At 38.6% G+C, this 13,597-nt stretch overlaps 1 protein-coding gene across 1 annotated transcript in view; it reads right to left on the bottom strand.

Moving 5' to 3' along the window:
* MAP2K6 (mitogen-activated protein kinase kinase 6) overlaps positions 1–5,446 on the bottom strand; it is a 119,436-nt gene extending 113,990 nt beyond the window's left edge. The window contains exon 1 of the mRNA XM_012525539.4: positions 5,123–5,446. Within this exon, the coding sequence (XP_012380993.1) occupies positions 5,123–5,138 (16 nt within the window). The 5' untranslated portion in view covers positions 5,139–5,446. The remainder of the gene's footprint in view (positions 1–5,122) is intronic.
* Positions 5,447–13,597: the final 8,151 nt, after the last annotated feature.

Raw genomic sequence — 13,597 nt, 5'->3', positions numbered from 1 at the left:
TGAGGCCACCAAAATTGATCCCAGCCATAATTCTTCTAACAAACCTAATAAATTAAAGTCAACCATCTTTTGTGATTTGGCATTTTACATGATGGAAAAAAAAATCTGCAACAATGCATGTAACACAACCAGGTGCTAAGTAAAAATTATTTACGAAACTAGAGAAAAATTAATTTTGCCTGTAGAATTAACTGAAAATGCAGAAATGCCCAGAAGTAAGTTATTGCCCAGCTGCAATACTAATTCAATCATTACATTTTTCTTATTATTTTCACATGGGTCTGGATTGTTAGAGACAATATAAAGCAAAATGAGTTTATAAAATATATGATGTTTGGTGCCTCCTGATAATGCAAGCGGACACAGAAGAACACAAGGCAAATGGACACAAAGAGCAGACAGCAGTGAGGGAGGGGAGAGAAATAAATAAAATAAATCTTTAAAAAAATAAAATAAAATAAAATATGTGATGTTTAATTAAGACATTTTGGTTGAAATAAAAATTAGGACTCACCAGGGAATTAAGCTGTTTAGATGCAGGGAAATCAATTTTCAAACCATGATTAACTAAGCTCTGCAATCTTGGAATTTTCTGGCCTAACTTTGAAATTTATATGATCCCCAAAATCAAATTTAAAAATACATTTTATGAAAAAAATTCAAACATATGAAATACAAAAACATAAAAAATGTGAAAGATTCAACTTTATACTAAAAATGCAAATGAGAGCAAAATATTATCTTTTATGGAATTGGCCAAGATTATTTCCAATTATTACAGTACGATGAAGGAAAGTAGGATTATAGTTGGCATAATCTTTCTGGAGAGCAATTTATTTGGCAATATTTACCATAATTCTTAAAAGAAGGGAAACTGGCACTCTCACTGTTATTGGTGGGAATGAGAATTAATGTTACTTCTCTAGATGGCAATTTGCCAATACTTTCACGCATGCCCTTTACTCTAACACTTCCATGTTCAGGATTCACCCTAAAAAGATAACTGGACAAGTGTGCAAAGATGTATGTTCAAGGTATTCCTTGCAATACTGTTTAGAGCTATAAAAAAAAAATGGAGACTACGTGAAATGAGAGATTGGGTTTAACTGTTACATTCTTATAAATTAAAATGTACAACTGTTGAAAAGAATTATGTAACTATGTATTCTAAAATGGAGAGATGTTTTAGAGTATAAAAAGTTGCAAAATATCATATATATTGTACATCTGTGCATGTACATATGCATAAATGAAGAGATAGTCACTAAAATTTAAGAGTAATTACGTCTGGATAATGTGACTTTGAGTGAATTTTACATTCTCATTCTGAACTCATCTATTATTTGAATTTTTCTTATAATAATAAGAGGTATTTTCGTAAAGTGAAGCAGAGAATGGAATTAGGGAAGAATTGGATATCCATAATCTTTACTTTTGCTTCCTAGAATTTAGGAGTTTAAGGCAATAGTAAGCACAATAATGTATGAACTAGGATGACCATGACAACATTATTCATAATATTGAAAATTAATATACAGTAGAATTCCAGTTACAAAATTAGATGTTATGAATGCTAAATATACTAAATTGGAAATATTTCATAGTATATTGATAAATGAAACAAAAGATAACTAAATAAAGATGAGTTTTAGATAGATTCTGGATTTTAAAAATCCATATATAGATAGGGGAAAAAAAACCCAAAAGGATCTATACCAAAATGTGTATTGCAGTAAGTCGTGATTTTTATTTTCCTCTTTCCTTTTCTATATTTTCCAATGTTTCTTTAATGAACCAGTATTACTTAATTTTTTTCTTTTAAGTTTTAAAAATATTCCATGCATATCTCTCAGATTTTAAATACTAGGGAGTAAATTAACACTAAAGTCTGAAAAAGGGAGATTCTCAGCACTTTTCTCTCTAAATCTACCACCAAGAGACCCTCTGAAGTCCCCTGCAGCTAATAGGCACACGCAGTAAAGGACTACACTAATGCAAAACAAGCTCAGGAAACACAAGGTAACTATTCTGATTTTGTGTCCCGAGATGTACGGGGGTTATAAAACATACTGGATCAAATTACAGGCTAAGCATGACAAGTCAGTCTGGTATAATCTAAGAAAGGAATTTACACAGAATGAGAAATTTACACATTTCATTTCCCAGGGTAGAATGAATTACAGAAGCAAAAAATTAGGGTTAAGCCTTTTCCTTCCACTCTTCTACAAGCCTGCAAATTATGCCTTAAAGGCATTTCTCACAACATGATTTATTTACCTATTACTACATTAAACTCAGATAAACTTTTTTTTTTAAGGTGGATAAGGGGAGAAACAGGAAGAAGTTTAACAGGGGCAAACTTTTTGTATATTTTCAGGTGAAGCAGGAGATGCCAGACCTCCCTCCCTCCCTCAGGAGATCATTATGGCTGATAACAATGGGTTTTCTCTCCTGGGTGGTGTAGATGACACATTTTTCCGGTAGCCTGTCTTCCTGTAATGTGCAGGAATTCCTGCACTTTCTGGGTGCCCTTCCTGTTAACTTACATTTCAGATTTCCTCAAAAGGTATTCTACCACTTTAATATTTGAAAAATGTCAGCTCAACCCCAGACAGCTCACATAAACAAGCTGAAAAGCCTACCACCTAAAGTTACAACTGTGAAAAGCAAAATTTCTTTTTAAGAAATTCTTTCTCGGAATCTCACTGTTGGTAAGGCTGGAAAGAACTAAGCCAGTCCTTCCAGCTTCCAGGCAGTCTCTAATTTTTTGCCTCTGCTGAGCCTGAAATTAGAGGTCTTTGAAACCGAATTACAGTGATCTAGAAAGTCCGTAAAGGTCCTGGAATTGAACATGTTGTTAAATTCTTCAATACTGTGAGGTTGTATCCACCTTTCACTTTCCTGCCATTTCACTTGGCGTATTAAAAAAATTTTGGCCATTTGAGAAGACTGTAGCTGGATTAGGCCAGTTCCACATTTAAAGCCCAAGCAAAGCCTCCTGGCCATTTCTGAAATGGTCGCCCACTTCTATCAGTAATTTCCTTCTGGACAGGAACCCCCGTGCTCACACAAGTTGTACCATCCAAAAGGGACCCAATTAAGAAAACTCATTTGGGTAAATGGAAATTGATTTGAAAGACCACCAGTACCTGATTCACTATAGACATGCCCATAAAGGAAGAACTGCATGACAATATCTCCTTTAGCTTCCCAACTCAAAAACTTGCTCTACTAGGAGGGAGCTACCTTAGGAGCAAGCCCCAAAATAAGCGAAAAGGAACCCGATTTTATTTAGACCTTAAGGTCCAAAGGCTTAAAAGCATGGTAAACACTCCGGGACTATCCCCCAGAAATCCCTTCCATCTCTAAACTCCAATAGTGCCATTTCTCGTCAATGCAGTCAAATTATCTGGTGTTATAATGACTTGCATGCATGCTCTCTTTCACCAACCAGAGGGTAAATTCCCTGAAGGCAAGACTGCATTTAAAATATTTTTGTATGTCTCCAAATCCCATGCTACGTGTGTGTGTCCTATATACATACTCTAATATGCATTTATACATGTATTAAGTGAACTGAATGAGTGAATGTTTACCAAATGCGAAGCAACTAGCTTTAATTCATTGAAATTCAAAAAATGACCTTTCTAAGCAGTTATTTCTCTGCTCAATTAGGAGATTGTATGTTTCACCCACATTAAGGTATATCTCTACCTTGTAATGCCAATAAGTTCCAAAGCACACTTAACTTTTCCTCCTGTAGTACTCAAAGAAAAGCAGAGCCCTATTTCAAACTCTTGAGAATATCACTTCCCTTTTGGGCTGCTGAATTCCATGATTCCTACCAGCTAAAATTAAAAAGTGGTGCAACTCCACAAAAAGTGGTAAAGATTGTTAGGGAAAAAAAAAAAGCTTATTAGACACCTTAATTTTTATCAAGCCTTATTCAATAATGCCCCAGATGGTAATGATAGCTGGAGTGTCTAACTCACCTCTCTTTCATTCCATACTTTCTCATGTGACAAATGTTTTCTGTATGGTAAAGAAGGATTTGTTCTGAAACAAGGGATGTAGCTTCCTAGAGGGTCCTGGAGGCACCTTAAGGCACCCCTGTAGCTAGCTCTCTGATGCCATGGTAGGTTTTGTTTTTGTTTTTTAATCCCTTCCCCAGGATGACACTAAGTCTGCAAAATACAACTGTCTAAAGAAAACTAAAAAAAAAAAAAAAAAAAAATTGAAAAAAAAACACAAAAGCAACAATAACTCTGAATTCCTAACCTATTATATCTAACTAAATATATGCAATCACACACTTAAAAGATTTCATTATAGTTGTCAAAGACATAGAGTACCTCCTGCCCCCCACATTACACTATAATGCATAAAAGTACAGTTTTTCTCCCCCAAATTTCCCCCCTGGAGATGCAAAGCATCTCCAAATGAGCAGAAACATAAATATTACCTATGTCCCCACTGCTTCTAAATACTGTAAGCCAATAAGCACTTGGGAAAAAGTGCAAAATCTCAGAAAATCAAGACTTCTTGTCTGCTTTTTCACACTTCACCTTTACTTCCTTTAAAAAAAAAAAATTAAAAGTTCCCTAAATGTTCAAAGCGATATCAGTAGAAATTTAGCTAAACACTGGCACCACAACAGTTTATTCCCAGAGGAATATAAGATTACATTAATTTTCTCGCAGTTCAATTCAAGTTTTACCTTTCATCTTCACCTACCGACTTCTTTAAAAGTTGGTATTCCTGTTGCACATAAAATTGCTTACGTTATATGTGCACACTAAAGAATTTTACAAATATATAAAGCATTGCACATTTAGACACTATCAACCTGCTCTATCAGTCCTGACTGTGCAAAAGGCAAAAAGAGCTCAGTAATCCTAGCAGAAGAATGCAAATAACGTCAATGCACAGCTGAACTGCAAGCCCTGCCTTACAGGAACTCTGTGTCTGCAAAAAAAGGACACATACTAAACAGGAAATGCAACTGAGCTGTGGAAAACCTCAAACTTAAAAATGCATTCGCCAGGCGAAAATTGCATCCATGCATTCATAAATGCATGCACAACCCTTTGCATTTTTGCAAGTAATGCAAATAGGCTCTTACCTTTCGACTGAGACATTTTCCCCTTTTCTTTGATGGGGGAGGGGAGCACAAAAGACTTTGCCTTGCTTCTCTTCTGTAGCTAGTTTTGCAACAAAGATGCAAGCTGCAGGCGTGCAATCTTCATGCAAGTGGAGTTTCTCTTGACCGATGCAGCAGATGGACTTTCAGGGAATCAAGATGGAAATGCACACCTTACAAAACAGACTGGAAAGTGATTTTTCCCCCAGTTGCAACGTTAGGGAAGGCTGTGCTGCAGCTACATGATGGGCCAGGGCTGGCAGCTAAAAGCTCCAAACTTGGAACTGAGTATCTTAGTGCGCAGACGTCCTTCCTGCGAAGGGCGTGGGGGCCGCTGGGTAATGTAGTTCCAGAGTGGAGTCCACGGGGCGCTGATTTAAGGAAACGTGGTCGCCCGGGTCTCTGAGCCAGAAGACTGGGTGCGACAAAGATTGCGCGCCGATAAAGATTCAAACACGCACTCGGTAGTAAGTGAGGGGCGAAAGACGGCATGGCCAAGGGGAAGGGGCATTTTTGTGGTGGTGGTTCTCGAAAAGCCCCTGAAACAAAGCTAACAGAGTAGTAGGTTATCTAAAGAGAATTTGGCCCGCTGATCAGGTCTATTTGGGTGTTTAGTGTGTTGATTTTGCAGCGCAGCACCTGTTGTACTGCTCCTGCCTGTGGACCTTTTTTACCCTCACACCTCCATTTAAAAAAAAAACAAAACATTTTTCTCGAATGGAGTTTTTTTATTTGGTTGGTTGGCTTTTCTTTGGGTGATTTGGCTATCTAGAGGTAAGGTTGCCTTTGCACTGCAGAGAAGATGCAAAGTTTTAATTAGTAAGAAACCAATCCAGGTCAGTGTTTTCAAGGAACTCGAAATCCAATATTGGGTAGATGTGCGGCTGGGGGTCATGGTTGGGGGTGCTCATTTCTTGCAGAGTTAAAGGAGAAGTTCTGCTTTTTCTATGGCGGAGCTAACTTTATCTCACTTAAAATGTTTGAATGCTTGTCCTCAGCTGGGGGGAGGAAAGTCCCTGGCCTAGGGGAGAGAGTCGGTGGTTAACAAATTAACAAAGTCACATATCTTGAATTTATTCAATAAGATTAACAAACATTTGTGCAGCCCCTGGGATGTGCCAGGCACTGTGTAGTGCCTTCAGTCATCCTTTGTCACTTACTGCTCACCGGTAGGGGATGGGTAGCGTTGTGGTGAAGGAAATTGACAAACACACACACACCCTCAATGGGGAAGCCTGAGATGCACAGAGTAATTCCAGGCAAGTAATAAAGGAATTGAGAAGAATGGGCAGGGCATGGGCTGAAATTAGCTCAGACTTCTATGACACTGAGTAGATGAGACCCAGAAATGTGCTCTTAAGGTAGAAAGGAAGGTATTGAAGAGTTCAGGCTGCTGAGGGGTGAACCAAGCCCAGTGCAATGAGAGGAATGAGGATGGCCTATTCGGGGGACCCTGTTGCCTTGCATACAGTAGGAAGTGGGTGGGGAATTTGTAGGTGGAGATTCTATGGGATCTTAAAAGGAAGGCCAGAGCTTTGGACTTCATTCTGCAGGTAGTTGGGAGGCAGGAAAAGGGTTATAGAAGGGTGTATTTGTCAGCTAAAAGGGGTACGGATGCAAAGTACCAGAACTCTGTTGGCTTTTATTTGGGATAAAAGCTTACAGTTGCAGGACCCTAGAGAGTCCAACTCAAGGTACCATAAGAGGTACTTTCTCACCCAAAGTCTGTTTCCACTTGTTGACACAAGATGGTGGCCGATGTCTGTGAGGGTTCAGCCTTCCTCTTCCTCTTAAGGCTTCTTCCAATCTCTGCTGTAGGCTGGCATAAGTTTCATCTCTCTTCCTGGGGCTCATTTCTTTCCAGGCTCAGCTTCTATGGTCTTTTCACGAGGTCAGCTCTAGACAGTCAGGTGAATGGCTCATCTCTCTTCCCAGGCCGCAGGATCAAAGTTCATTCCTCTAACGTGTCTGTGGAGCTCTATTTCTCTGTGTATTTCTTCTGCCTTCTTGATTGAGTATCCTTTTATATAGCCCACCAAGGGGGCAGGTACTCAACCCTGCACACCCTAATGACATGGTCAAATCAAAGCCCTAATCTTGTTTTAACCAAGTAAATGTAAAGCCTTTGAATTTAAATCAAAGAGAATCATACCCAGAAGAACAGACCAGTTTACAAACATAATCTATATCTCTTTGTGGAATTCATAAATAATATCAAACTAGCACAAAGGGGCACAACCTAATCAAAGCATTGTTTTTAAAAAGGTAAATTTACCCTAGGTTATCAGATAAGGTGGCTGGGAGCTGGGAAGGGCTAGAGATAAGTCAGGCCTGCAGCAAAAGGAATAAGGAAGAGGCACATTGAAAAGGAGGTAGATCCCATGACTGGTAATGACCACTATTTGAAAGATCTTTTCTGAAAGATTTAACATTTTATTAAGAGTTGTAGGAAGCCAGGAACTTCTGAGTAATGGATGAATCAGAGGGAAAAGGCCACCATGTTTTAGCGGCAAAGCAGCAAATCAGCTCTAAAAGCAAATATACAATAGGTCATGGGACTGACCTGTATTTACTTAATTTGAGTCCCTTTACTGACATTAACATTGAGAATTAATCAAGGCCACCTCATGTCCATATAAGTTTCTGCCCCTAAGAGAAAGGAGCCTGTCCCACAAATAGGGGTGCAGGGGCTTACGAGCCTACCTTCTTTCACTGTCCTTGGGGCTTATTCATGATTTCCCTTCTTCCCTTTCTTGCTGCCCCTAGCACATACAATCTCAGAGTCTCATTGAACCAGCTTTTTTTTTTTCTGATCTTATATAACCAAGAGGTATGTGATTGGAGATCCATTCAACATATCCAGTTCACTTTGCCAAACATTGATGGAGCACCTGCTGTGTGCCAGACCTTTGGATAGCTACTGAGCTGTGCATAGACTTACTGAGCGAGGGAAGGGCCTGAACAGCTGCCTAGAGCTTGCTCCAGTTTATATTTTATATGGTCAACTGCATTGCTCCTAAACTGTCCTGGACTAGTTCTTTATGGGAGAGTCCCATAGTCCCATCACAACTTACCTGGTGCATTTGCTACTGTCATTTGTGTGTATATTTTCTCTGCATAGGCAAGTACAGTTCGCAACTGGCTAATGGATTGTGTTTTGAAAGTCAATCTGTAATTCATTTTCCTATATAAACAAAGATATGTTCAAAGGCTAATGCATATACACAAACATACACACACACCTGCAAGACACCTCTGGTCCATAAATCAGCTTTTTTAATTTAAAAAGAGCAGCATTTTATCATTTTTCTTTCTGGAAAAAATATATCCTGAATTTCAAGTGGGAAATAGGGATGACTGGGAATTCTACCTCTGTGAAGTCTTAGGTTCCAGAAGAAAAATTTAATCTTCCTTTGGTGGTCGAAAGTTTCCTCAGCCCCCCATTCTTGGGTGGAGGCCAGAGGCACCTTCCCTTTCTGTCCAGTGCTGGCCTTTCCTCTTCTTGATGGTCTTCATGGAAATGGTCCTAAGGAAAATCCCTCCCATGGTGGGATAAGAAAGAAAGAGCCTGTTCTGACACAACTGTTCTCTTATAAGACAGTCCCTCAGGTTTTCATCTTGAGATGGCCTGTTCTACTTTGAACCTCCAATCTTTATAATTTTCAGGATTCAGATCTTTCTAAAATGCAAGCCTGTTGCACTCTACTCTCAATTTGTAGTTACCATCAGGATCAGTACCCAACTCCTTGGCAGGGTGTGATTGGTGCCTTAAGACCCAGTACCTGCCTGCTCTCCAGGCCAGAAGAAACGGGATTTTCTTCCTTTCTTGCTTCTGGAGACACTCCTCCCTCTGCCTGGCAAGCCTTTTCCATTCTCTCCTTATCTCATTCCAGTTTGTCTGTGAAGGCTAAGCTTAGTTGGCACCTCTTTACAGATGCCTACTCTGACCCAAACCCCTTGTCCCCCACTGTCAGCATGTATTAGGGGTATCCTCTGTCATTTCCCTCAACACAGGGCTGACCGATGGTCACTGACCTATTACTTTCCTCCAGGAGGCTGAGCTGCTGACCATCAGAAATGTTACCTACTCCCTCTGCATCCCAGTTCCTAGGACAGGATCTAGATATAATGAGCATGCAGATGCATGCTAAAATAATAGATGCAGTAGATGAGGAAAGGATCTGTGACCTGCCTCCCCAGGACTAATTAGATTCTAGTGATGGACTCAATACCATCAGGAGAAACTAGAGCATCTGGGGAAAGGCCTCCTCTGTTAGGATAGAGAAGTCAGATTCTTGGAAGGAGGCCCTTTGGTTAGGTCAGACTCCCCTCTGAAGGAAGGTTCTTAGAAATGAACTCATTCAAGAGATCTATGCAAGGTGGGGGATGGGGTGGCAGTGGCATGTGTTCATTGAAGGTAATCACATGTTCAGAAAAGGATTAGGGGAGAATAGACCCCAATTACCAGGAGAAATGTGTCTGGAACACTAACAGTGGCCTCATACCTCAACAAGGGACGATTTTGCCTCCTAGCAGATATTTAGCAATGTCCAGTGATATTTTTGATTGTCATACATGGGGGATGCTACTCAACCCTGCACACCCTAATGATGTGGTCAAATCAAAGCCCTAATCTTGGTGGATATGCTGCTAATCATACTATAGTGCAAATGACAGTCCCCCACAACAAAGAATTATCTGGTCCAAAAGTCAATAGTGTCGAAGAGGAGCAGCCCTGCTATATAGTGATGCCCAGAGAAGTTACTGAACAGTCTATTTTTAGATCAATTTGACAGTAATAAGATTTGGTAAGATATAATATTCTGAAGGGAGAAAAACACTAAGATCCAGGAAATTTATATTCTAAGTTAACTGTCCGCCTAAGGCAGGAGTTCTTAACCTTTTTTGTTCCCCGGACCCCTTTGCCAGTCAGGTGAAAACCATGCACCCCTTGCTAAGTCCAAACTATACAGTGTATTATTTAACAAATGTACCACACCCGCATCAACACATCCCCACAAGATTAATGTTTTTTTTTTGAATTTCAATTCAAGCTCACCGGACCCCTTGTTAAGAACCCCTGCCCTAAGGCAAGTCACTTCTCCTTTTGGGCCTCTTTTGGTTCCCCTGTAAAATAAGATGGGACAGACTAGGCCCCTTCCAATTCTAACATTCCGTGGATCTAAACCTAGCTCACTGTCTGATTAAAACTATTAGTTATTTAAAGAAAGAAAGAGTTGTGATCACACAGTCTGACGGTTAAATTGGTTAAACATCTTTCTGTTTACTTATTAGAAGAGTCAATGATCCCATGTTGTGGCAAGACTACCAACGACCACTGAAACATTGTTTGAAAAATGAGACAAGAACACATTTTCATATATTACAGTTTGAAATGTTGATTGCCCAGTAGCAATGCTAATTGGCACATGGCATTTACAAATGTTTTCCAGCAGAGTCTACTAGATGTCAGGAACAAGAGAAAAGAAGGCTCCAATGTTAAAAGTTCAAATCTTATATCTACTTTGCTAGATTCTAGAAAATTATCATATACATGTATGTTCTACATAGTGAAGTATATTGGGAAGAAGCATGTGGGAGAATAGCTTAGGGGGCTAGATGGTGAATTTGGGTTGCGTGGTATATTTAGGTATGATTTTTTTAACTGGCATTAAACTATCACAATGAACTATTGATTTATTGGGAGAAATTTTAGAAATCCCAGTATGGATTCAGCTTAGCTTTCAGTGCCCTCCTGAGTATGGCATAGATATATACCTGTTTAGCCTCATCTCCCACTTTTCTATACTATATTATTTCTTTGTTCAAGAAGTCTGGCCAAAACAGAATTGTATATCCTACCTGTGTCGTAAATTACACTTTACAATGTCTGTACATTAATTCATTCTGTTCTATGCCTTTGCCTGTCTTTGAGCCCCACCTCTGTCTTCATTTTTCTAAATTTTACCCTTCACTTGAGATTCAGGGTCATCTTTTACTTGAAGCTTTCCTTGATCACATCCCTCTGTCATGTAAAATAGCTTCCTCCCCTTTAAATTCTGACAGTACTCATTAGCTCTTAGGGGCCATATATCTTATATTGTCTTGTAGTAATACTACTTGAGCACAAGTCTCTCTTCTGCTAAATTGAGTGTTCCTTGCACAGTTCCTAACCTACTCCCATGGACACCTCTTCTTGCTTGTCTTTATTTGACCGTTGGCCCTAAACTTGGGCAAAGACAGTTTCATCTTCATGTCGCACCAGGTCTAGCAAATGCCTTACACATAATGCATAATCAACACTTGTTTATCTGATACATGGATGGATTTATTACAGCATAAATGATTCATCTAAAGCTGGTTGATAACCAGGACTTAGCATTTTTGTAAATGAAAGAAATGCACAGGGACTTGCTAGAAAGCATTTTTTAACTTAATTGTGATAGCGAATTAAAGATGTTTCAGGTGAAAATTTAATAAGACACCTATTAAGATTCTGGATTCAATAACCTTTAAAAATTAATGGTACCTGGTATATTTTATGGAAATGCTAACAGACTGTTCAGAGTCAAATTCGATTACAACCTCACTGAATGAAGAAATATGTAATATGATTGTTACATGTTTCTTAAAAATCAAAGAGTGAGGTAGATTACCTGTGATGCTGTTTCAACCTTTCCATAAAGCCATATTAACAGTGTGTTTACCATTCACCTGTGCAACATATGGGTGTTACCAAGTGGTTGTCTATTATGAGTCAAGCTGCTATCATATTCAGGTAAAAAAAAAAAGCTATATTAAGTGTTGGCCAGGCAGTATAGCATGAGCCAACTAGTCAAAATACATAGGTTCTAGGAAAGTAAGAATAGAAATGAACTCAGCCTAGCATTAACCCTATGAGAATATTGTTACATTACCTATGCAGTGTGTTAAAACACTGGCAAGCAGTGAACAACATCAGATTAAGTAATATTGGGCACAAATCAGTTGTTTCAAATCCCATTAAATTAAGAGAGAAAATTGGATTGGTCTATAATCTAATATATAACAGGTAGTTTTCTCTTCCTTCCACCTTAATATTCCCCTCTCTCTATCTCCCCCTCTCCATATACGTGTGTATATGCCTGTGTGTGTATGTGTGTGTATGTCTTTCTCTATACAACACTCACTGTACACCCACTCACCTTCTGTCAGGCTTTGGTCCTACCCTGTCTGGCTTTAAAAATCTGAAGAAATCAGAGCTATACAAAAAAACTCAATAAATGGCTCTGCTCTATGTTTGAGGGTCAAGTTACACATAAATTTGGAACTCCTTTGTAACACACCTAGTCCATTCCAGATTTAATTACTCATATTATACATGGTGATTCAAAAGAATTGAACATTGGCCTCCCAAACTGCCAGATATCTTGATTTGCAACATCTTCCAGAGAGGATACTTCTAGAACCTTGCATTTGTACTGCACCTTCCTTTCCAACCTTGAAGCAACAAAGGAATCATCATGGCTGCCATTTCAATTGTCGAAGATGATATGCTATGATATGAAGGGTGCATATTGAACATTTATTAAATTATAAAAAGAGCTGGGAGAAATCCCTTATAACAAGGGAAGTCAAATTACCACCCATGCTCCAAATTGCACTCGCCACCTGTTTTTGTAAGTAAAGTATTATTGGAACACAGCCACATCCATTCCTTTACAAATTGTCTGTGTCCTACAAAGGCAAAGTTGAATAGTTGCAACAAGAGCTTCTGGCCCACCAAACCTAAAATATTTGCCATATGGCCCTTTACAGAAAAAGTATGCAGACCCCTGCTTGGCAAATTGGTCTTGCCTGTATGTTTCCATAATCAGTTATACTGATTAATGCATTTCTAAATATATTCAGTTCTTTTGGAATCACACTATACATGAACTGTTTCTAATGTAAAGTCTTAACTCACAATTATACTGTAAAATCCTTGAGGATACTTCTTTATAGAACCTAGAAATCCAATATAGCACAGCCATGGGTGCATAGCAAACTGACCATAAATAATTCTTGATAAATTGAGCATCTGTCATAAGAATCATGCACCTTGTAACATAAAAATAAATTCTGTTTTCCTCAAGTATATCTGACTTCCACCTATTTTACTTTTTCTACTTATTTTCTCATGATGTTTAAGTCCTAATGTATTTGAGTACAAGGTATGTGAACTTAGAGAAAGCTTAAGAAAAATCCAAATATAAAATACAACTTAAAAAATGCCAGTTAAAAAAAAGAAATATCTCACAAATTGGTTTTCTATGCCAGAGAGCAAAATGAAAAAAGAAGAGGGAAGCACTCTGGTTTTTTATATCACAGCTTAAAATATAAGAAGACTTTTGTCAAGTAGACCTACAGTTGGGATAGTTATGGTATGAGTTATGAAAAATGACAGAAGTATGATACCTGGCCTCAAGAGCTTAAAAT

This window comes from Dasypus novemcinctus, chromosome 21, assembly GCF_030445035.2.
Source record: "Dasypus novemcinctus isolate mDasNov1 chromosome 21, mDasNov1.1.hap2, whole genome shotgun sequence".
Taxonomy (NCBI): Eukaryota; Metazoa; Chordata; class Mammalia; order Cingulata; family Dasypodidae; genus Dasypus; species Dasypus novemcinctus.
The sequence above is the reverse complement of the archived record's forward strand: the minus strand, read 5'-3'. Positions and strand labels throughout refer to the sequence as shown.